This window comes from Pelobates fuscus, chromosome 7 (genome assembly GCF_036172605.1).
Source record: "Pelobates fuscus isolate aPelFus1 chromosome 7, aPelFus1.pri, whole genome shotgun sequence".
Lineage (NCBI taxonomy): Eukaryota > Metazoa > Chordata > Amphibia > Anura > Pelobatidae > Pelobates > Pelobates fuscus.
This window is the reverse complement of record NC_086323.1, coordinates 185,884,747-185,911,487: the sequence shown is the minus strand read 5'-3', so window position 1 is coordinate 185,911,487 and position 26,741 is coordinate 185,884,747. Positions and strand designations below refer to the sequence as shown.

General features: G+C 37.4%; 2 protein-coding genes across 2 annotated transcripts in view; both read left to right on the top strand.

The window, feature by feature from the left end:
• Window positions 1-26,741, top strand: part of LOC134568392 (dimethylaniline monooxygenase [N-oxide-forming] 2-like) — a 489,265-nt gene that overhangs the window by 388,113 nt on the left and 74,411 nt on the right. The window lies entirely within an intron of this gene.
• Window positions 1-26,741, top strand: part of ACAD9 (acyl-CoA dehydrogenase family member 9) — an 88,966-nt gene that overhangs the window by 58,312 nt on the left and 3,913 nt on the right. Inside the window, exons 11-16 of the mRNA XM_063426965.1 lie at window positions 1,344-1,463; window positions 20,676-20,804; window positions 21,447-21,526; window positions 23,245-23,371; window positions 25,796-25,873; window positions 26,538-26,666. Of these exons, the coding sequence (XP_063283035.1) occupies window positions 1,344-1,463; window positions 20,676-20,804; window positions 21,447-21,526; window positions 23,245-23,371; window positions 25,796-25,873; window positions 26,538-26,666 (663 nt within the window). The remainder of the gene's footprint in view (window positions 1-1,343; window positions 1,464-20,675; window positions 20,805-21,446; window positions 21,527-23,244; window positions 23,372-25,795; window positions 25,874-26,537; window positions 26,667-26,741) is intronic.

Sequence of the window (26,741 nt, the reverse complement as noted above, 5' to 3'; positions counted from 1 at the left end):
CACAGATTTAGACAAATTTGTGAACTGTTTCCCTCTTGATAATCTGATATTTTATGAAACTCTCTGCAGATGCACAGCCAGATCCTCTGGCTTCATATCGTTAATCTATGACCACCTCCTTGTCTTAGATTTGTCCTTACCATCCTTCTTATGTCCTTAACTTGGAGACCGAGTTGGTAGAGTACAGGTGACAGTAAGCACTCTACTGAGAGAAAACTTTTAAAAACATTTGTCCAGATTATATTTGTACCCTGCTAGATTACACCACATACATTCATCTCAATTGCCCTTTTGCTTTCAAGGTTTTACATATGGTGGACCTGTCCACTGGTAGCGCAACTTTATGCATGAATATTTCAGAAAGTTGGTGTAACTTTTGAATTTGAACACCTGGACAGCTTTGTGCCATCACCTATAACCATGGGTTTCACCAAAAACTGGAAATCCTCCCTCCAGACTTTTTCACAAGTGATGCACAAAGTAATCTATGTTCTTAATATGGAGAAAATGACTGTGTCCTTGTGGGCACGTCAGTCCACTTGTACAAAATTTGGACTCCTTTGAGAGACAGAACCACTTTTGCTTTAGCCAGTCTTCCCCTGCTCCCCTTTTTCTCTCTCTTTTTTTCCCCCATCCATATTTTGCATCTCTTGTCCCCTTCTTCCTCCTTTTTATTCCATCCCCCTACTTTCTTTTCTCTTTAGAATTGAATGGTTATTTATCCTTATAATTAAAAGCATTCTCTATTGTGCTTGGAATTGTTCTAATGTTTTATGTTGGTTCCTCTCTTGATTGTTTTATGTCTCAGAGCGTAATGTTCACTCTTGTTGCTTTTGATCTCCTCCATTTATGGAACCAAATGCACAACTGGGTTACTTTACTACTATTAATATCCATATACATCATCAATGAATAATTTAGTATTTTAGTGTAATTTACTCAAAGGGTCTAAGCACCATAACCACTAGAGCTATGGTGCCAGGAATAGCTATGGTGCCAGGAATGTCACTTAGCTGCATGCCTTGGATGCCTTAACTCAGATTATTCTTCAGATGTATGTAATTATATATTTAGGCCCTGTTTAGAGAGACCTTAGATAATCAGCTGACACACTCAATCGATGAATATAGTAAAAACATCACTAATTGAAATATGTATAATTTTATGTATCATTGTGCAGATCTTGGGAAGCATTTGCTTCGGGCAAAGTAATAATAAGAAAAACATTTTATTCAATTATCCTAGAATTCCCAAATGCAAAGCAAATGGTGTGCTTCAGGCCCAGTATATTTTTCCTATCTGATATTTAAATACAAGTTCCTTGATTGTTTTTTCTTTAACAGGAGAAATTTGCTCTGATGGCACAGAAAGTTTTTGTAATGGAAAGTATGGCATATCTGACAGCCGGGATGATGGATAGACCTGGGCTGCCAGATTGTTCTGTAGAAGCAGCCATGGTTAAGGTAAGAAACCAATAAAATATCTGTATTTTTTATAAATATATGTATGTATGTATGTTTTGTTATTTTGCTACCTATCTCCTATGATAATTTGAATATACATTTTCTCTGGTGTTGCTTTTTGTGACAGGTGTGCATTGTTTATTAGATTAACCAAGCCTGCTTTAGTATATTGTGCTGATGTGTCCATGGTGATATATACTGGTGTGATGCACCTTTGGTTTGAGTTGGGTCAGTGGCGGATCCAGAGCTTTATCTTGGGAGGGCACTCGTAGATTATTTAAAGAAATAATCCAAATACAAAAAAGAGCAACAAAAGGTTAGGTCATGGATACACAAGTATAAAGTATTCCAGATCTAACCTTTAGTTAAGGCAACCCTAGTAAACTAATCTTAGTAAAACATAACTTTTAATAATTTAGGTTAAAAGTACTATATACACATACTCGGTATAAGGGAGAGGCGATCAGGACCATATGATACTTGCTGAAGTAGTTGTAGTACCTAATATATGGGGATAGTGATAAGAAAATAATCTAAAGTCCAATTTTACCAAATAGATAGTAAATAAATATGTTCCCAACTCCCATCACCCAGTGCCAAACAAGCGTTGACCCCCCTTTCCCCTAATACTAGAAATATTGCCAAAGTTAAATCACTGTTGGCTAAGTATCCATATTGGAAACGGAAAAATAAAATAAAATCAGCAGCTAGGTGGCTAATCTGAGAGAGTCAAGCTACAGCATCGTCCCTATTAATCTCCGCCACCAACTGCTTTAAATTCCCGCCGCGCGTTTCGCCGACTACCGGCTCTTCCAAGGAAACCGGGTAAGAGTCAATAGTTTAAATATCCCACCCTCCGCTCTGGTTGGATAGTAGTTCCACCAATAAGATTAGAGGGCTGACAAAAAAAGTTCACATATTAACCCTTAGTAGTACGGGTAAATAATCGAAAACCTGTATCAATTAAGTGGTAGATAACTTTGTATACCAATTGGGATTTAGGTAAGTATTGTACTAAGATAGGGATTAGACATCAAGTCCCTACAGTATTAAAAAAAAAGTCCGGAGGTGCTGAAAGGGATTCATCTTCCCAAGTTCATAAATGCATTTTGTACCGTCTCTAGTAGCCATAATGTGCTACAGTAAATTTTTATTTAAGATGTTACCGAACTACAGTCACTATAATTTTATTAATCCAGTGGTTACTGAGGTTCTCATACTGGGGTTTTACCCAGCCGAGGAATAATATGAAAATCATGAAAATATTATTGTAGTTGGTATCAAATTGTATCTATTCCTAAGTTTCAAATTCTCCAACCTAAAGGTAATAGCTACAAAAAAGTTTCACTTTCATGATAAGTTAAGGACCACTCTAGGCACCCAGACCACTTCAGCTTAATCCCCTCTAGGATTAACCCTTTTTTTTTATAAACATAGCAGTTTCAGAGAAACTGCTATGTTTATAATAGGGTTAATCCAGACTCCAAATCCTCTAGTGGCTGTCTTACTGACAGCCACTAGAGGCGCTTGCGTGATTCTCACTGTGAAAATCACAGTGAGAGCACGCAAGCGTCCATAGGAAAGCATTATGAATGCTTTCCTATGCGACCGGCTGAATGCGCGCGCAGCTCTTGCCGCGCATGCGCATTCAGCCGAAAGGGAGGATCGGAGGCGGAGAGGAGGAGGAGAGCTCCCCGCCCGGGGCTGGAATAAAGGTAAGTTTTTTAACCATTTACTCTTCATCCAGCCCGGCGGGTGGGGGCACCTTCAGGGTACTATAGTGCCAGGAAAACGAGTGTTTTCCTGGCACTATAGTGGTCCTTTAATATGGATAGAAGTCTTGCCTAAATTAAGCCAAAAGGTAAAATAAGTAAATAAATAGAAAAATAATAATAAATGAACAAAAAAACTATAAATGAAAAATTAAATAAATAAATAAAGTTAAATTAGATTACAATTAAAATCAAAAGTACCACGTGATGTATTAGTAGAGGGGTGCTTTTGGTTCAATTGATGTCATGTTACCAAGTTTGTTTTAAACCATATTTACAGATGAAACATAAATAATATGATAATTAATGGTTGAGTTAATGAGCCTCATTTTGGATCAAAAAAGTATAAAGTAGTGTTACGAACCATAACCACAGTATATAAAGATGAATTATTCATTAAATTTAATTTAATTATTGATGTTTGTTTTTCAATTGTCGGTATAGCATCTTATGAAAGAGATTTAATAGTGTCACCTCCAATCATATACAGCTCCATAGTTTAGATATAAATGCACATTTTTTTTTAAAGACACGTACATGTCAAAGGTTGACCTCATGTAATAATGACCTTGGAGAGATCTTGTTGCCTCTTATTAAAGCCTTTGAATGCATATGTTTGTTTTCTAAGGTAGTGTCACGAAGTGAAAAAAAGGGGTATTAACCCCTTCAGGACGGAGTCACGTTCTGAACAAAAACTGTAATTTGCGCTATATGTCTGTTCAGCCGTAATTCACTTCTTTCACTTATTATATATCATTTTGTTCAGGAGAAACATGTTTCATATATAAATATTTGATATGAAATGAAAGCCCTAATTTATTATGAATAAAATAAAATAGAAAAATTGTGAGAAATTAAATTTTGTTTAAAAAATTTGTAGTTCCGCCTCACATTTAAGCTGTAAATGTCATAATACTGTAAGCTTTTACTGCAAAAAAAGCACATATTTGGATTCAGCAAAGTCTCACGAGTACAACAGTAGCCCCCATTAACAGTTTATATGGTGTTTTGGAAAGTTAAAGGGTCAAATATAGCACATTCCATTTTTCAGTTTTTTCACATTTAAATTTGCCAGATTAGTAATGTTACCTTTGAGACCGTGTGGTAGCCCAGGAATGAGATTTACCCCCATGATGGCATACCATTTGCAAAAGTAGACTACCCAAGGTATTGCAAGTGTGGTATTTCCAGTCTTTTGTAGTTGCCACTTAGTCACAAACACTGGCCAAAGTTAGCATTCATATTTGTTTTTGTGTGAAAAAAGCAAAAAACTAATATTTGGCCAGTGTTTGTAACTAAGTGGCTACTAAAAATGATTGGACATACCCCGTTTGCAATACTTTGGGTTGTCTACTTTTGCAAATGGTATGCCATCATGGGGGTAATTCTTATTCCTGGGCTACTATACGGTCTCAAAATGCAACATAACCAATCTGGCAAATTTCAATGTGAAAAAAATGAAATGCAAGCCCTATATGTGACTCTCTAACTTTCCAAAACACCATAAAACCTGTACACGGGGGGGTACTGTTTTACTCAGGAGACTTCGCTGAACACATATATTAGTGTTTCAAAATGGTAACTTGTATTACAACAATAATATCGACAGTAAAAGTGCCGTTCATGTGTGAAAAATGCAAAAAACTTTTACTAAAAATATCATTGTTGTAATACAAGTTACCATTTTGAAACACTAATATTTGTGTTCAGCGAAGTCTCCCGAGTAAAACAGTACCCCCCATGTACAGGTTTTATGGTGTCTTAGAAAGTTACAGGGTTAAATATAGTGCTAGCAAATTAAATTCTCTGGACTTTCTGCCTGGTTTGTCAGGCATGTCAATCAAATTTTAACTAATTCAATCACATAATTATGTTAAAATAGTACTTAAATATACACTTAGAATTGTAATATATATACATAGGTATGTATTTAAAGTCTACGTGTACACTTATGTAGTTATTTATGTAATTATATATATATATATATATATATATATATATATATATATATATATATATATATATATATATATATATATATATATATATATATATATATATATATAGAACAGGATCATCAAGATAGCACTCTCAGGACTCTGAGAGTGCTATCTTGATGATCCTGTTCTATACTTTGCTTGACAAGCACCGGGCAAGTACTTTTTCATTCAAAATATACACGAGGTGTATAGTTGTGTAGGCGCTTCCAACTTAAAATAGACAATAAAAGTAAGTGTGACAGAAAGGTGTAATCCCTTAACACCTAAAGGTAAAGTGAAACAATTAAAATAATTCACACCCACTTAGAAAAATATACAGAGTAAAAAGGATATACCACCTATTGCAGATATAAATATGGTGGTTACATCTGTAAAACAAATGAGACATACATAGTGTTTTCCATATAGGTAAAAACAAACAATTGTATCATATGAGGATTAAACTCACAAGGATGGAGCCTCTTAGGCTCTATGTACTTCGCTCTCGGGTGCCTATTCAGGCTTTCGATAATTTCCAATTGAAGACCCAGACTCCACAAATTCAAGAGTAAATAAGGGTTTATTAATAGAGGAAATATTATATTAAAATATTAATAATATAGAATACAGCGTGGTATGGTACTGCAATAATGGCCAAAATTAAAAGCAGCAAAGCACCACAGCATATATACAAAATAACAATACCACCAAATGAAAGTCCCAGTAAAAAGTCCAGTAAAGTGCAAACGCGTTTCAGCCCTAGATAGGGCCTTCCTCAGTGCTAAATTCCTGGAGAACCTTCAGGGCTTAAATAGCCCCCTTGATAAGTCCAACTGCATCCAGCTGTGCTTCAGAAATGCCGCCGGCCATATCACTTCCGGTTTCGGCAAAAAACATGTGACTTCCGGTTTGGATGCGGTCACGTGATGTATTTGCGTTCCACCATGCGTTCCACACTCGAGCATGGTGGAATTGACTACAGAAAATGTTCATATTGAAAAAGGGCATTTGCCCAAACAAATAATACAATAATATAGTAGAATAAATAAACATATTAAGTAAGCTGTGAATAAATAAATCGGAATAGAAATATAAAATACAAAATATTTGTTAATATAGGTACATATAAAACATTATATATAAAATCAGGAGAAAGAAGAAAAATAGAAGAAATGTAACTCAGGGGGATGTGGAAGGGAGAGGAAATGTCCAAGAAGAAAATATATTAATATAAAAATGTAAATATAATATTATAAAAAATATATTATAGAAAATATTATAAAAAATGGACTAACTCAAAATCTATGTTGAGACCTTTAGGGCACATGGTGTCCAAAGTGAAAATCCATTTACCCTCTAACTTACTAAGTTCTCGGACATTATCCTCTCCTCTCCAATTCATCCGCTTCTTCCCAATAACCATAAAACTTAAGAGAGAAGTGTCACCATTATGGAATTCAATGAAATGTGCTGACACACTATGTTTAGTGTATCCCCTCCGTATGTTCCCCATGTGCTCCATAATGCGAGTTTTTAGGCTTCTAGTGGTCATACCGACATACTGGAGCCCACAGGGACACCAGAGGAGATACACCACATTGGTGGAGTGGCATGTGACAACATCACGTATTTTAAAACTAGTTCCTGTAACATAGGATTTAAACGTGCTCTGTGTATCTTTCTTAAAAGTAGTATTCTTGCACGGTAAGCACATTTTACATGGATAAAAACCTGGTCTTTGGTTAAAAACATTCTTGTCTCCCTGTTTGCAATTAATAAAGCTTTTAACCAAGTGATCTTTAATATTTTTAGCCCCTTTAAAAATAACCTTTGGTTTCTCACCTATGATATCTTTAAGGCCCCTTATCAGTTTTTAAAATATGCCAGTGTTTATTCACTGTGTTTAATTTGTTTGGAGTTGGTATTATAATCTAAAATTAAAGGTACATACTCTTTATCCCTACTTATTGTATCTTTCTTTGGTTTAGGTTTTAATACCTCAACTCTGTCCATATTCTTCACCTGTTGAATCTGTTCTTTCAGGACTGTAGGATCATAATGTTTCTCTTTAAAAAAATGACGTCAATGTGTTTGCTTGGTTATCAAATTGATGGGGATCTGTACAGTTCCTCAGCATTCTTATATATTGTCCTTTTGGCATGTTGTTGATCCAAGGGGCATAATGGCAACTGGTTGTGTCAATGTAACTATTGACGTCAACCAGTTTAAAAAATGTTAAATTAATAGAGAAAGGACGCACACAATTTTTTTTAAATAAAGATGAATATGATTACTTAAATGTTAAAACTTCTAAAATCCCTGTTTTTTATACCCTCCCCAAAATCCATAAAGATAAGGTTAACCCACCAGGCAGACCGATTGTGGCTGGAGTTAATTCCCTATTGAGTCGACTATCTGAATACATAGACAGATTGTTACAACCTATAGTCACTTCACGTCCTACCTATCTTAAGGACTCCTCCCATCTCATTAGAGAGTTACAAAATATAACATGGGAGGAGGGTCACATATTAGTAACTTGCGATGTTAATAGTTTGTATACTATTATTCAACATGACCTAGGATGTGACTCAGTTAGACACTTTTTATCAGATAGTTCAGCTCCAGAAACCCAAAGAGATTTTATTATAGAGGGCATTTTACTCATTTTACAGAATCATTTCTTTTGGTTTGAGGGTTCTTATTTTTTACAACTGATTGGGACTGCGATAGGGACCAAGTTCGCACCGGGTTACGCAAATTTGTTTATGTCCTTCTGGGAGGAATCTTTCCTCTCAGGGGATGTACCTTGGAGTGCGAACTTGGTCCTCTATCGCAGGTACATAGATGATATTTTTTTTATTTGGAGGGGGGGAGAACAGCACCTTACTTCATTTTTTCAATTTTTAAATAACAATTCTAGAAATATCATTCTCACCAGTGAACATAGTACCTCCCATGTACATTTTTTAGACCTGGTTATCTATATAGAGGATTCTTGTATTAAAACAAAAACGTTTTTTAAACTGCTTGACGTCAATAGTTACATTGACACAACCAGTTGCCATTATGCCCCTTGGATCAACAACATGCCAAAAGGACAATATATAAGAATGCTGAGGAACTGTACAGATCCCCATCAATTTGATAACCAAGCAAACACATTGACGTCATTTTTTAAAGAGAAACATTATGATCCTACAGTCCTGAAAGAACAGATTCAACAGGTGAAGAATATGGACAGAGTTGAGGTATTAAAACCTAAACCAAAGAAAGATACAATAAGTAGGGATAAAGAGTATGTACCGTTAATTTTAGATTATAATACCAACTCCAAACAAATTAAACACATAGTGAATAAACACTGGCATATTTTAAAAACTGATGGGGACCTTAAAGATATCATAGGTGAGAAACCGAAGGTTATTTTTAAAGGGGCTAAAAATATTAAAGATCACTTGGTTAAAAGCTTTATTAAATGCAAACAGGGAGACAAGAATGTTTTTAACCAAAGACCAGGTTTTTATCCATGGAAAATGTGCTTACCGTGCAAGAATACTACTTTTAAGAAAGATACACAGAGCACGTTTAAATCCTATGTTACAGGAACTAGTTTTAAAATACGTGATGTTGTCACATGCCACTCCACCAATGTGGTATATCTCCTCTGGTGTCCCTGTGGGCTCCAGTATGTCGGTATGACCACTAGAAGCCTAAAAACTCGCATTATGGAGCACATGGGGAACATACGGAGGGGATACACTAAACATAGTGTGTCAGCACATTTCATTGAATTCCATAATGGTGACACTTCTCTCTTAAGTTTTATGGTTATTGGGAAGAAGCGTATGAATTGGAGAGGAGAGGATAATGTCCGAGAACTTAGTAAGTTAGAGGGTAAATGGATTTTCACTTTGGACACCATGTGCCCTAAAGGTCTCAACATAGATTTTGAGTTAGTCCATTTTTTATAATATTTTCTATAATATATTTTTTATAATATATATATTTTTTAATATTATTTACATTTTTATATTAATATCTTTTCTTCTTGGACATTTCCTCTCCCTTCCACATCCCCCTGAGTTACATTTCTTCTATTTTTCTTCTTTCTCCTGATTTTATATATGATGTTTTATATGTACCTACCGTATATACTCGAGTATAAGCAGAGTTTTTCAGCACATTTTTTGTGCTGAAAAACCCCAACTCTGCTTATACTCGAGTCAATAGTCTGTATTATGGCAATTTGCATTGCCATAATACAGACTGGGGCTGTCAGAGAGTTTACTTACCTCTCCTGCAGCTCCTGTCAGCTCTCTCCTCCTCCGCGCCGTCCGTTCAGCACCTCGGTCAGCTCCCAGTGTAAGTCTTGCGAGAGCCGCGGCTCTCGCGAGACTTACACTGTGAGCTGGCAGAAGAGCTGAACGGACAGCGCAGAGGAGGAGAGAGCTGACAGGAGCTGCAGGAGAGGTAAGTAAACTCTCTGCAGCCCCCACAGCCCCCCACTGAACTACCAATGCTGGACCACCAGGGAAGGAGAGCCCCCCTCCCTGCCATGTATCAAGCAGGGAGGGGGGACGAAAAAATATAATAATAACATTTTAAAAATAATAAAATAATGAAAGTAAATAAAAAAATAAGGAAGAAATAATAATAATAAAAAATATTAACATAATTAAAAAAATAATAATAAAATTGCCCACCCCCCACCAAGGCTCTGCATCACACACACACACACACCACATTCATACACACACACTGCATTCATACACACACACTGCATTCATACACACACACACTGCATTCATACACACACACACTGCATTCATACACACACACACACACTGCATTCACACACACACACACACTGCACTCATACACACACACTGCACTCATACACACACACTGCACTCATACACACACACTGCATTCATACACACACACTGCACTCATACACACACACTGCACACATACTGCATTCATACACACACACTGCACACATACACATACACACACTGCACTCATACACACACACTGCATTCATACACACACACTGCATTCATACACACACACTGCACTCATACACACACTGCATTCATTATACACACACTGCATTCATTATACACACACTGCATTCATTATACACACACTATAAATAAATATTAAATTAATATATTTTTTTTAGGATCTAATTTTATTTAGAGATTTACCAGTAGCTGCTGCATTTCCCACCCTAGTCTTATACTCGAGTCAATAAGTTTTCCCAGTTTTTTGGGGTAAAATTAGGGGCCTCGGCTTATATTCGGGTCGGCTTATACTCGAGTATATACGGTATATTAACAAATATTTTGTATTTTATATTTCTATTCCGATTTATTTATTCACAGCTTACTTAATTTGTTTATTTATTCTACTATATTATTGTATTATTTGTTTGGGCAAATGCCCTTTTTCAATATGAACATTTTCTGTAGTCAATTCCACCATGCTCGAGTGTGGAACGCATGGTGGAACGCAAATACATCACGTGACCGCATCCAAACCGGAAGTCACATGTTTTTTGCCGAAACCGGAAGTGATATGGCCGGCGGCATTTCTGAAGCACAGCTGGATGCAGTTGGACTTATCAAGGGGGCTATTTAAGCCCTGAAGGTTCTCCAGGAATTTAGCACTGAGGAAGGCCCTATCTAGGGCTGAAACGCGTTTGCACTTTACTGGACTTTTTACTGGGACTTTCATTTGGCGGTATTGTTATTTTGTATATATGCTGTGGTGCTTTGCTGCTTTTAATTTTGGCCATTATTGCAGTACCATACCACGCTGTATTTTATACATATATCTGCCTATTTTTGTTCTATATTATTAATATTTTAATATAATATTTCATCTATTAATAAACCCTTATTTACTCTTGAATTTGTGGAGTCTGGGTCTTCAATTGGAAATTATCGAAAGCCTGAATAGGCACCCGAGAGCGAAGTACATAGAGCCTAAGAGGCTCCATCCTTGTGAGTTTAATCCTCATATGATACAATTGTTTGTTTTTACCTATATTGAAAACACTATGTATGTCTCATTTGTTTTACAGATGTAACCACCATATTTATATCTGCAATAGGTGGTATATCCTTTTTACTCTGTATATTTTTCTAAGTGGGTGTGAAGTACTTTTTCATTACATGGAGTGCAAGATTATTTTCTATTTTTATATATATATATATATATATATATGTGTGTATATATATATATTTGCGGTTATTTGTATTTTATATATAGATAGATAGATATAGAATGTCATTCTAAGTGTATTTTGTTACATATATATATATATATTATTAACAAAATATAGTTAGAGTGAAATTACCGTATAAGCCGACCCGAATATAAGCCGAGGCCCCTAATTTTACCCAAAAAAACTGGGAAAACGTATTGACTCGAGTATAAGACTAGGGTGGGAAATGCAGCAGCTACTTGTAAATTTCTAAATAAAATTCGATCCTAAAAAAATTATATTAATTGAATATTTATTTACAGTGTGTGTATATAATGAGTGCAGTGTGTGTGTGTGTGTGTGTGTTGCAGAGCCTTGGTGGGGGGTGGGCATTTTTATTATTATTATTTTTTTTAATTATTTTTATTTTTTTTTGTTGTATTATTATTTTTAATTTTATTTTATTATTATTTTTTTTTTTTCGTCCCCCCTCCCTGCTTGATACATGGCAGGGAGGGGGGCTCTCACTCCCTGGTGATCCAGTGGCATTGGCAGTTCAGTGGAGGGGGATGGCAGGAAGCGTTTACTTACCTCTCCTGCAGCTCCTGTCCGCTCCCTTCTCCTCCGGTCCGGTCCGGTCAGCTCCCTCTGCAAGTCCCAGTGTAGGGGAGCTGACCGGACCGGCGCGATGGAGAAGGGAGCTGACAGGAGCGGCAGGAGAGGTAAGTAAGAGCTTCCTGCCAGCCCCCCTCCTACACAGCCCCATTGTCTGTATTATGGCAATGTAAGCTGCCATAATACAGACAGTGACTCGAGTATAAGTCGAGTTGGGATTTTTCAGCACAAAAAATCTGTTGAAAACTCGACTTATACGCGAGTATATACGGTACATATGTATATATAATTTATTTAATTTTTTTTTAAAATATTTTATTTATTTCATAATTTTATTTATTTATTGTAATTATACGTGTATATATAAATATAAAATATATATAGATGTATTATATATATATATATATGTAACGTCATTCTAAGTGTATTTTAATACTAATATATATGTATATTATGATTAAAATACACTTTGTATGACGTTACATATATATGATGTGTATATATATTATATATATATAAAATATATATATTTTATATATACATATAGACACACATTTAATTCATTTTAAAACATGTTTAATATATATATATATATATATATATTTTTACACTACCCACCAGCATTTCAGACAGTCCCCCTGCTGGCAGATCCACAACCAGCTATAGGGGGCCATGTGATCGCTCTTTGAGAGCGATCACATGGCCCCCGAGGGCCTCATTTGCCGGGGGAGGGCTGCCTGGGCTGTCAGGCACCCCTCCAGAGGAGGATCGCGGCGGAGGTAAGCACCTCCGATCTCCTGGGGGCTTCAGCCATTACGGCGCAACAACTTTAAAGCCCATTTAATGCGGGACGGCATAGAATGCCGTAACGGCGTAAGGGGTTTGCCCAATACAATGGGTTATAGCAACAACAAGTGGCGCTGCCTCATAATCCAAGATTCTCCTTAACCATCCATTTATGAATGAATAAATAGAGTAATGTTAAATTCCTCATTTAAAAACCCTTTAGGGTATAATGTTTTGAATTGGTAAATCCAACGTGATTCAGCCTTAAGTAGTGCTACATTTATATCTCCTTTTCAATGATTTTGAAATATTTGTTGGATCACTTGGAATTTTTTTTTTGAATTTGACCATTTTTATTTTGTTGGTTTTGGAGTGATGGGGTTACAGAAGAGAATAGGGGGGGGGGACGTAGTTATACAGTATTCATGCTTAGTACATGTACACGTAGTCATTTTTACAACCATCATTTTGATTCGACATATATGCACATTTGCAGTGGTTTGCTGCTAGCCCCTTGTTCGTTTGTACCTCATGTTGGGTTTTCTGCTTTTGGTGTGTGGTTACAGAAGTTGTGTGTTCTTTAGGGTGTTCTAGAGTCGGGGGGGGGGGGGCGGGGGCGTTTGCCCTGTTGGGGTGTGCTTGCATGGTGCTGTCTTTGTGTCTCGTCTCTGCTGCTTTTGGGGCAGTACCTAATTTGCTTGGGTTCATTAGCTTATCCCTAGGAGTGTGGGTTGTTGTATGAGGGCAGCATGAGCTATTATGCCTGTGTTTGTATTGTTCCCATGGGTAGGGAGGGAGGGGGGGGAGGGAAGGGGGTAGTGACGTAGGGTGAGGGTTAGATTCATCTTGTTTTCTTTTTTGGGACGGTGGCATGGAGAGATAAGTGCTGCCATCGTGGAGCTTATGATCAGAGGGTGGTGTTTTGGGTAAGAGCTCTTTATGGAGGTCCCGGCTTATTTTTGTCCCACATTTCCCAAGCCGTAGAGTAGTATGTTGTTTTTGGTCTTGTTTTCCTTGCCATCAGTTTATAGTGTTTGGAGTCGTCTATCGCTTTGATACATTGGTCTATTGTTGGTAGGATTGTTTGTTTCCATCTTCTGCTTATGGTTGTTAGTGCTGAGATGATGATGTGGTATATGATATATCTGTGGCTTTTTCGTAGGTTGCTTGGAAGTAGTAAAAGGAGGAATATCTCAGGCAAGAGTGGTAGGTGCGTTTTGGTGCATCTTGCCAGTATGTTGTGAGCTGTGGGCAATGCCACCAGGTGTGGATCATAGTGCCTTTGTCCGCCTGGCATCTCCAGCATGTGTCCGACGTGTCAGGGAAGCCTTGCTTGAGGCGTGAGGGCACCAGGTACCACCTGTAGAGTACTTTTCGGGAGAGTTCCACATGGTTCATGCAGAGGGTCATTTGTTTATGTGCTTTATAGATATTCTGCCATTGGTCTTCAGTGAGTGGGTGTTTGATATCTTTTCCCCATGCTGTTTTAAAAGAGGGGGGGGTGTCGTGAGGGCTGGTTATGTTCCGAGGCATAGATCAGTGAGATCAGTTTCTTAGCCGGTTTGGTTTTTAGGCAAATCTTTTCTACGTCTAGTAGGGGTGGTTCCGGGGAGGTTATTGCTGATTGTTTCGTTTGTAGGGCGAACCAGGCTTGCAGTTGCCTGTAGGAGAAGGTGGCTGTTGCGGGTAAGTGGAACTCTTGTTGGAGGTCAGGCAGATGTTTAAGGTGAGCATCTGTCACAAGTTAGGACAGGGTTCGCACGCCGTGTTTGTTCCATATTTTGTAGTTGAAGTTCGTGATGATTACGCTCAATGCTTCTAGCGGGAGGGCTGGGGATATTTTCGTCAGTATGCCCATCTTTTTACGGTAGTCATCCCAAATTGTTAGGGTTAGTTGAGTTGTCGGTAGTAGTGATTTGTTGCTGGGCCGTTGGGGTTTCGGTATCCAGGCCATTGTTGGTATGGAAAGTCCATTAGCATAGCTCTTTTCAATTTCGACCCAGGCCATCGTGTCTTTGTGTTGAAATGCTGATAGGAGCGGGGCTATGTGCGCTGCTCAGTAGTATCCTCTTATTTCAGGTAAGCCCATTCCACCCTGGGAGAGTTGTCGGAACATAGTAGTACACGCTACCCTGGGTTGTGTGTTCTCCCATATGTATGTGTTAATTTGTTCTTGTATTTCCAGGATATATTTTGTGGGGAGCTGAAGGGGGAGTGTTCTGAAGAGGTATTGGATCTTGGGCAGTATTACCATTTTTACCGATGCGATTCGTCCCATCCATGATACATATTTACCCTTCCATCCTTGTGTGATGGATTTGATTTCCCCTAAAAGTTTAGTGTAGTTTGCTTTAAATAAGGTGGCGGGTGTGGGCGTAAAGTTAACCCCTAGGAATTTTATGTGGTCTTGTCTCCATTCATAGTTAAATTGTGTTTTCAGGGCGTTCAGGTCGTGGCTTGGGATGTTTATGCTTAGGGCCTGTGTTTTTGCTATGTTTAGTTTGTAGTAGGAGCATCTACTGTAGTGAGCTAGTATTTTATGGAATTGCGGCAAAGATATGTGTGGTTTTTCTAGTGATAACAGAATATCATCCGCAAACAACGGTTCGAGTGCTGGAATGTAGAGTATTGGGGAAAGTGGACAGCCTTGGCGAGAGCCATTTGATATAGGGAAGATTTTGGAGACAAAACCCCCGTTCGTCACTCGCGCCGTAGGGGAGGTGGATCACTTGGAATTTAAGTACACTGGGTTTAGACACATGGTTCTGTCTTACATGTCTTGCTATTGGAGTATCAACATGTAAATTGGTGATGGAGTTAATGTGTTGTAAGACTCTGCGACGCACTCACATGTTATAAGGTAAATAACATTCGTGGAGCTGCAGTTTACAAAGTCATTGATAGTGATCTCCTTTAATGTTCTTTTATTCAAAACTGTTTTTGATGGTAGAACGAAGTCACAGGCTTTACAATGACCACATTTGAAGAGACCTTTAGTGGCTTGGAGCCATGTAGGTGCTATTTGTGCTGGTTTCAAGTGAATATGAGTTAAATGATCCGCCAGGTTTTTAGATCTTCTAAAAGTCATTGACGGTTGATTAGTGATGGTGTTTTTAAGGAAGGAATCATATTGTAAAACTGGCCAGTTTTTATTGAAAACCTTTTGAGCCAGGTCCCAATGAGCCTATGAATCTAGTTATGCCTGTGGTGGCAGAAATAATCCATGCACAATAACCACTACAGCTCTATGTTATGGTGCCAGGAGTGCCAGGACCCCCTCCCAGAGTAAGTAGTCAAACCGTTTAAGAACAGTTTGACAACTTACCTGGGGTCTGCTGGGATATGGTGCTGTAGTAGGGCATAGGAGCAGTGTATGTGTATAAGGGGGCAGTGTGTGTGTGGGGGGGGGAGTGTGTGCATGTGTGTAGGGTGGGCAGTGTGTGAATGTGTGGTGAGGAGGGCAGGTAGGCTTTTTTTATAAAACAAACAAAAAAAGTAATATAAATAAATACATTTATGTCCCCTCTCCCTTCTTACCTTTACTGAGGGAGGAGGGGGGACATTTCTCGATCCCTGGTGGTCCGTGAGAAAACCCTGGTGGGTCGCAGTGGTGAGAGGGAACTCTAGCCCGCAGATCCAGGGATAGAGTTCACTCTCGCGAGATCCGGAGCATTGCTGTGTTAACTGCGGCAGCGCTCCGTGCTCGTGAGAGAAGGACCCGGAGGAGCTGCAGGCTGAGCTCCCGTGTCTTCTCTCCCTCCCTCCCCTGCCGGCTGCCAGCTAAATGCCTGCGGACCGGGGAGGGAGGTCTTTTTTTTTTTTTTTTTTTTGCCAACACCGTCTTGAGCTGGGAAGTCAGGAGCAATAGCTCAGGTCCCTTGGTTCCTTACAACACTTTTTCCCCCCGATAGCTTCTGGAATGTAAGGGTAAAGTAGAGCAGCAAATTTCAGCCCCCTCAGTCTCTTGCATGCCTCTGAAACAGTAACAGATAAGGGGTTCTGCACTGAACTTCTGTAATATGCTAAAGTGTAACAAATATGCTAGTATGAAAGCAGAAATGGGCACTGTAATTCCACCCAAAGTCTTGAGGAAGCTAAACCTAAATTTCTGTATTGTTCAGCACTAGTGTTTATACACTTTGCATAAAATTCCTAAATACTTTGCAATATGTGTGTGAAAACACAGGAAAAATACAAATGGAAGTTTTAGCAAATATATGCTAAAGGAGACCTACTATCCCATATGAAATGACTTGGGTTTGTAACTTTTCAAAAATTCATATTTTTCAGAAGTTTATTTAAAACTGCTAAATCGTAATTTTTTTTTATTTTTTATTTTTTTTTAAAACAAATTGTCACAATTCTAGACAGATATGGACTCCTAAAATTGATCCTGTAAATTCAAAAATGCCTGGCAACACAGTATACAAGCACATTGCTGTTTTGGGGAAATGTAGGTAAAAAATGAATTATTCAGTTTTTTGGGGGGTTAAAATATAGCTGGTCTGGATACTCCACAATATCAGTGCAATGCTCCCGCTGATTGGTTGTTTGCTGATTTCATGGCAGATCATGGGGTTAATGGCTGAAGATCTGTTAGGCCAAAGAAAATAAAAGAGCTATTTACTTTAAAAGAAGAAAACATATTTAATAGTAGCAAAAATTCATGGAACAATCTAAGTACCCAAACAACTTTAGCTCAATTCTCTGCCATTCACTTTGCCTTGGATGAGACGAACACAGCCTCCCTATACACTTCCTAAAATAAGAAGTGAAATCAAGATATTCTGCTTTTCTTATTGACAGTATGTTTATAATGTATGTCCTGCTCTGTTAACCCCTTAAGACCGCAGCCAAATGTACAAGTTGTGATCCAAAAAAACGTAAACAAAACCTGGCATTTGCGCTATATGTCTGTCCAACCATAATTCACCTCTTTCATATTAAATGCACCCACACTTATTATATATCATTTTATTCAGGGGAAACGGGGCTTTCGTTTAACATCAAATATTTAGGTATGGAACATAATTTAATATGAAAAAAATATTTAAAAAATGGGAGAAAATAAGATTTTTTTAAATTTTTTTAGTTCTACGTGACATTCTAACTGTGAATGTCATAATACTGTTTGCTTTTACTGCAATACAATACACATATTTGTATTCAGCGATGTCTCGCGTGTAAAACAGTACCCCCTATGTACAGGTTTTATGGTGTTTTGGGAAGTTACAGGGTCAAATATAGCGTGTTACATATTTCAGTTTTTTTACATTGAAATTCGCCAGATTGGTTACGTTGCCTTTGAGACCATATGGTAGCCCAGAAATAAGAATTACCCCCATGATGGCATACCATTTGCAAAAGTAGACATCCTAAGGTATTGCAAATTGAGTATGTCCAGTCTTTTTTAGTAGCCACTTGGTCACAAACACTGGCCAAAGTTAGTGTTAATATTTGAAAATGCAAAAAACTAATTTGAACGCAAATTTTGGCCAGTGTTTGTGACTAAGTGGCTACTAAAAAAACTGAACATACCCTATTTGCAATACCCTGGGTTGTCTACTATTGCAAATGGTATGCCATCATGGGGATAATTTTCATTCCTGGGCTACCATACGGTCTCAAAGGCAACCTGGCAAATTTTAATGTGAAAAAACTGAAACGCAAACCTTATATTTGACTCTGTAACTTTTGAAAACACCATAAAACCTGTACATGAGGGGTACTGTTATACTCAGGAGACTTCGCTGAACACAAATATTAGTGTTTCAAAACAGTAAAACGTATCACAACAATTATATCGTCAGTGTAAGTGCCATTTGTGTGTGAAAAATGCAAAAAATGTCACTGTCACTGACGATATAGTCGTTGTAATATATTTTACTGTTTTGAAACACTAATATTTGTGTTCAGCGAAGTCTTCCGAGTAAAACAGTACCCCCCATGTACAGGTTTCATGGTGTCTTGGAAAGTTACAGAGTTAAATATAGTGCTAGACAATGTAATTCCCTGAACTTTTGGCCTGGGTTGGCAGGCAGGTCCTGCAAATTGTAATTAATAAAATGACCTAATTATGTAAAATTATTACATAAATATATGCGTAGAATTATTATATATATATGTGTGTATATATATATGTGTGTATATATATATATAATTTTTTAAAATTATTTTTATTTATATATAGGTATATACATAGTGATATATACGTATATACTTATGTATATAGATATATATATTATTTTGTTCTACATGTATTTTGATATCAATATATATATATTAATTTTAAAATACAGTTAGAACGAAATTACGCATGTTTATATATTTTTTATCTATTTTTTTTTTATTTATTTTTTTAACGTATTTATATATTTATTTATTTTTTATTATATATAAATATATATATAATGAAAATTATATATATATTTAATCAATATCATTGTACGTGTATTTTGATATTAATATATATATATATAATTATGTATATATTAATATTAAAATACACGTAGACAGTGTATGCATATTTATGTGTATGTGTGTATATGTGTGTATATATATATACTTAGATCATATATATAATAAATATATATATGATCTAAGTATATATAATTTATTTTTACACTGTTTTAACATTTTTTATTTTTTTTTCAGACAGCAGGGGAGTACCTGTCATTACAGGCACTCCCCCTGCTGGCAATGCCTTGGACGGCTATGCCGTCCATGTGATCGCGGGGTCCTCGCAAGGACCTCGCGATCACATGGCCCTGGGCGGCTGAAGAGGACGCAGGGGGACTCCCTGGGCTCCCAGGTAAGTCCCCCATACCGCGATCGCCGGCGTGGGATCGCCGGCGACCGGGTAAGTACATAAGATCGCAGGACGTACTATGCCGTCCTGCGGCTTTTAGAGCCACCAAAATAAGGACGGCATAGTACGTCCTGCGGTCTTAAGGGGTTAATTGCTTGTTAGAGCCTGTAGGGGGCTCCTATGTGTGATTAAAGTTCTATTAACAGAGCAGCAGTAAACAATCTGTGCTAAAAATTAAACCATTTTCTTCTTCGTCTAAACAAATAAAAGTAGTTTAACTTCTAAATGACAGAGGGATTGAGCATTGAGACTGCATTGGCAGTAGTAGAAGGGCTACTAAACTGGTTCATGGATTGCACGATAAAACTTACCGGGAAAGGTTAAAGGGATCTTAACATGTATAGCTTGGAGGAAAGGCGAGACAGGGGGGATATGATAGAAACATTTAAATACATAGAGGGAATCAACACAGTAAAGGAGGAGACTATATTTAAAAGAAGAAAAACTAAAAAACAACAAGAGGACATAGTCTTAAATTAGAGGGGCAAAGGTTTAAAAATATCAGGAAGTATTACTTTACTGAGAGGGTAGTGGATGCATGGAATAGCCTTCCGGCTGAAGTGGTAGAGGTTTACACAGTGAGGGAGTTTAAGCATGCGTGGGATAGGCATAAGGCTATCCTAACTATAAGATAAGGCCAGGGACTAATGAAAGTATTTAGAAAATTGGGCAGACTAGATGGGCCGAATAGTTCTTATCTGCCGTCACATTCTATGTTTCTATCATAAAAACTGCTTTATTAAGCTGAAGTTGTTTTGTTAGATGCATAAAGACAAATGGGAGTCATAATTGGACTGTAATGTCCATTTAATAGTAGCAAAACTAATTTTACAAAGATAAATCATGAATACATTTGATAAGATCATTATTGAATATTGGCATATTATGTGCATATTTTGTTTTGAAGCTTACTAATTTTAATAGGTCTACAAATATAAATCTGCTTTGTAGCTATTCTAACAAGAGCTTTTCTTGTAGGTTTTCAGTTCAGAAAGCGCGTGGCTCTGTGTGAGCGAAGCTTTGCAGATCCTGGGAGGTTTGGGCTACATGAAAGATTATCCATATGAACGTTACCTCAGAGACAGCCGTATTCTGCTTATCTTTGAGGTAAGCACATTTTCTTCTGTGTTTGAAATGCATGTGGCCAGGGGAAGCATGTAGTGCCTCTTCTTCATCTAGATTAAGTCATGAGCTCTTCATTTTCATGAAAGTTTTCTTTTTTTCCTCTGAATATTTGTGACAACCTCTTGCACTCACGTCCTAAGACATTGTGCTTTTAAAAATCTTTAACAATGTTTATCCACCCTTCCTTGCCTTTAGTACCTGTTGTCAGGAAGGGAGCATACTGGATTCCCTGGTGGTCCATGGGGTGCCATGGCAATGCTCCGGAATGCATGTGCATATTATAATGCAGATTATACACCCAGGAACTGTGTATGTATATATATATACCGGGGCAGTCACTTCCTCCCAGCTCAATCTGACATCATCACAGGGGACCCAGTCATGCTGTTGAAGCGCCGCAGCGCTGACCGGGCCCCCTGGATATTCATTGCCATCGGGTGGCTCTGGCAGCATGGGCCACCCGATGGGACCCTTAACGTGCGGGCACCCGGTGGCCGGGCCCTCTTGAGCGACAGGCCCGATCGCCGCTGCGACCGCGGTAGTTGTTTTATCTGAAGCTTAATCATGTGTCTAACTTCTCCAGGTGCTTTGTGTGTTTCTTGAAAACTATGTTTTATGTTTCAGGGAACAAATGAAATTCTTCGTATGTACATTGCTCTGACAGGAATGCAACATGCAGGGAAAATATTGACTGGTAAAATAAAGTAAGGAGTTTTTTGTTTTTTTTAATATATGGAGAAAGGCCCATTGCAATTAGCTTCTGATGTACATTTCTAAACAAGTCACTCAATTTGAAAAATAAAACTAAAAGAGCAGATAATAAACATTAAATAAAATGTGTATATATTTTCCTGTTGTGATGCATATGCCGCATATGCCAGTATTCATATCGATGTGTCATTCAGTGTGATGACTGCACTACACACCTTTTTGATTGGGAAAACCATGGATAATGCAATATTTGAGGATTGCTGTGGTCTGATTCATGTTAAAACAATGTAATTTAATTTATAGTAAAAATCTTATGATCGCTATTCGAGAAGTTCAATAGTTACAGCAGAATCATTGGTCACAGAATTATTGATGCACACTCAATATGTTAGTGAGGTAGAGAGGATTAACTACATGTAGTAGTTATAATATGGAAGTAAATTGTTACCCTTGAGTACATACACTGATCAGCCACAACATTAAAACCACCTGCCACAACAGCCCTGATGCGTCGATGCACGAACGCCATATGATCCCTGAACTTATCCTGTGGTATCTGGCATCAAAACATTAGCAACAGGTCCTTTTAAGTCCTGCAAGTTGTAAAGTGGGTCCTTCATGTTCATGTTAAAACAATAATGTAATTTAAGTTAAATCTTATGATCGCTAAGTCTTTTAAGTCCTGCAAGTTGCAAAGTGGGTCCTTCATGGGTCAGATTTGTTGTTCCAGCACATCTAACAGATGCTCAATCGGATTTAAATCTGGGGAATTTAGCAGCCAAGGCAACACCTTGAACTCTTTGTCATGTTCCTCAAACCATTCCTGAACAAGTTTTACAGTGTGTCAGAGTACATTGTCCTGCTGACATAGTCCACTGCCATCACAGAACACCATTACCATTAAGGGCTCTAGGTAGGTGGCACGTGTCAAAGTACCATCCACATGAATGCCAGGACTAAAGGTTTTCCAGCAGAACATTGCCTAGAACACAACACTGCCTCTGCAGGCCTGCGGTTAATCCTGTTGCCAATTCTTCTCTAAGTAAATGATGCACACGCAACCGCCATCCACCTTATCTAAAAGAAAACATTATTCATCAAACCTGGCAACCTTCTTCCATTGCTCCATGGTCCAGTTCTGGGCAGGGTCATCGTGGGAACTCTGAACGGTCTGCAGCTATGCAGCTCCATACACAGCAAACTGCACTGTATGTTCTGATACATTTCTATCATGGCCAGCATTACGTTTTTCAGCAATATGAGCTACAGTAGCTCTTCTGTGGGATTGGATCAGATGGGCTGGCATTCGCTCCTCACATGCATCAATGAGCCTTGGGCACCTATGACCCTGATACTGGTTCACCGGTTGTCCTTCCTTGCACCACTTTTGGTAGTAACCACTGCATACCAGGAACACCCCACAAGACTTGTAATTTTAGAGTTTTTACCCAGTCGTCTAGCCATTCATATTTGAGCCTTGTCAAAGTCGCTCAGATCTTTTTGTTTGCCCATTTTTCCTGCTTCCAGCACATGAAATTAAAGAACTGGCTGTTCACTTGCTGCCTAATATATTACACCACTTGACAGGCGCCATTTTAACAATATAATCAGTTTTATTCACTTAACCTGTTTTAACATTGGCTGATTAGTGTATGTTAGGGTGTAGAGTCACTTGTCCAGTACATCCTTTAACAGTCTTGAGTATTTCCAGAGAAATGAAGAAGGGAAACGTTGGGATAGCTTTGGAAATGCTTTCTAAAAAGCTTCGAGACAGCTTTGGAAGAAGTGTGAATTTGGGATTAACAGGAAAAGATGGAGTTGTTCATCCAAGTTTAGAGGTAAGGAGATGTTTCTATATTAAATGAACATTAAGTGAACATAAAAAAAAAAAATCAAAAATATTTATTACAGGAACAATCTCATCTTAAAAACAAATATAATCATTCTTAACATTAGGGTATTCACGTGTTTAACGAGAAAAAAGAAGATGCAGCGCTAATTCCAAATGCGGCAAAATATGATCTGTTACTTGGATACCTTAATAATCCAAGAGGAGCAAGGAAAAAATGCAAAGAAAACAGACTCTGCCAAATATGAAATACTAGATATTCCAATATAGATATATAGATGTACAATATTATCAAAAAATATTAAAATATAACAATATTAGAGAGTCCCAGCAAAAAAAAAAAAAAATTGGGGGGAAATAACATTTTGGAAATAGTGCTTTTTTGGAGGTCAGTCTGTTATCCTCCTTAATGTTCAATTAGATAAAACTTCAGTGCAGATGAGGAATTCTGTTGTTGGTGTCTCATATGATGAAAACACAAAAGAAGCCACCAATTTGTTGTTCACTTGTTTATTGTTTATTGTTTATCGTATGAGTATAGCACTAACCTTAACACATGCAATTGTCACCAATGAGCAGATAAGCATGTACCTTATAATTCTGACGAGCTCATGACAATAACGTGACCTCATTACTTAACCAAAAAATTGTGCAAGTACTACTGAATACCCCATTGTAACTAATGTCTGAATAGCACAAGGTTTGCCTTTGGGGTACCTGGTGCAAGTCTGTTACTCCATATGCACTGCAAAAATAAAAATTTTAAAAAAATAAAAAGAAGCCACCAATAGTGTAATCCAGTATATAGAATGTCTTAAATAAGCTAAAATAGACTTACAAGGACAGAGCTTCCAATCAGCTCTTAGAGGGCTCTGAGTAGTACAATCCCCGCTCAAGGATAAAGCTGGAGCTGTCCCATTTAGATGTTCACAGTGTAAACGGCATGTGAAAGGAAATAAATTAGATATAGTGCTCACCGTTTTAAGCAATATTTCTTTATCAAAAAATATAAAATCTACTCACAATTTCAAGAGCACCGTTTGGGTGGTATGATCCCCACAAATGATATATGTAGGTAGATGTAGATAGAATGGCAGTACCCGATGAGCTTCCTTTAGATTAATAAAATAAAATGCAGGATAAAAAAAGTCAAAATTTGAGGGTAAAAACAATATTTATTGTAATATACAACACAAAATCCAAACCGATCAAAAGATCATTCTATACAATCACAACACATTAGGCTTTCTCAATTGATATAGTAAAAACAAAGAGTGTGTAGGCACTTCACAATATTAGTATAAACCTTAAACGTAGCTAAAATACTTGGCAGGCAGTATGACTGATATAATGGTGCTTCCCATATACACCAAACACAGAAAACAAATGATAAATACAATATATCAGTGTATACACCCTACCCAGTGCAAATATATAAAAATCAGATAATATCACCATATGATGAACTGTAATGGAATGGTACCTAAAATATAAAAATAACACACAACATAGTGTGAACTGTATAATATTAAGAAGCAGTGAATAGGTGTAGGACTACAACTCACATTCTCCAGAGCCGTAGCAGGCTCTGTGTGACAGATGCAAAGGTGTCAATACAGGCTAGCGATCCCACTGACGGTAGTAGAAGATGGTGATGAGATTCCAGATGGATTTTAAAAGAAATTTATTGTAAGTATTAAAAAACAAACACCTCAAGGTACTGTGGGAGTGGAACCAAGCATATAAAAACAATAAACAATATAATAAGGAAAAACTGGAGTTCCACTTATCCCTATAGTTAGTAACCAAGAGTGAGTATAAAAACAAATTGATAAAACTAAATGCAGCAAACATGTTTTGGCAATAAAGCCTTCTTCCAGGTCTGGTTTGAGTCCCTGATGTCTTCTTATATACATTTAATCTTTGCCGGCCATCTGTGTGTGATTTTTCATTAGCGGGGCGTCTTCCTGTTTTGCATCTGACTTCACTTCTGCATTCGGCCAGGTGGAACGCATGCCGGAACGCGGCGTTCTTGATGTAGAACAGACCGTCATTATGGATATAAGTCCCCACAGTGGCAAATCTCTCAAAAATCAGAGAGAGCCACAATATAGTCCATATAATATGAGACAAGAGGTGAATACCAAGATTAGTCTATCTTAATGCAAAAGTACATAGCAAGTACAAAATACTCATCTGTGTGCCAAAACCACTGCGTCGCTTTAAAGCGCCAAATCTGTTCTAGATTGTACGGTTCTTGTTACTTGCTGGCATTAGAGCTCCTTTGGAGACATGTTTACCTGTGACATCCCATACTGACATTGAATCACCTTCGTAATGTAATCTGCAACAGATAATAGAATGATATAAGTGGATAACATGAAAACTCACAATGATCCATTTTCTTTCTCAGGAAAGTGCAAAGAAACTGGAGGAGAACACATATTATTTTGGAAATACTGTAGAAAGCTTGTTGTACAGGTTTGGCAAGGTGAGCACAGCCTTTTAAACATTTAATCTTGAACATTTCCAAGTCATATATTGTTATTATTTTTGCTTACTTTGCCTCTGTGTCATGTGATTAAATGGTTGAGCAGACCTGCCATTTGTCTAAAACAATTACAATATTTGCCAACCAGAATACTATCAGACAGGTTATTAATAATTACTTTGAACTGCAAGTACAAAATTATACAGTAGTAAACTATAGGTACAAATAGTAACATTGATGTAGTAACTAAGATTAAGGAAATCCGGTAGCATTTGTATATGTATGCTCCATATCAAGTGGTTGAAATATATTTATATGTGATATTTTCCTTTAAAACCATGTAGTCATTTAAAAATGTGTAAATCAGGGGTAGTCAACCTTTTAATACCTACCGCCCACTTTTGTGTCTTTGTTGATGGTAAGATTTCCTTACCACTCACAAGTGCCACAGTAACTAATTTTATAGTGTGATTTATTTTTTTTATATATATATATTTGCATCAATACCTGTAGAAATGCACATTAACAGAAATATGATCACACCCGCAGGATGCTGCACAATTAAAAAAATGCATGACCTTCTCAAACAACCTACTGTGTACAACAAATTTTAATGTTTTTTGTTTGAATCGTGGGGTTCTATATGCTTTATTTTGTCTTGCAGACTATAGTGGATGAGCAGTTGGCTTTAAAGAGAGTAGCAGATGTTCTTATTAATCTGTACGCAATGACAGCTGTTATTTCCAGAGCCAGTCGGTCCATCAGCATTGGACTTCGCAACCATGACCATGAAGTAAGCATTAAATAAGGTTTAAAGTTATTCCTATTTATTTTATTTTATGATATTCGATGATATTTCCTGAATAAC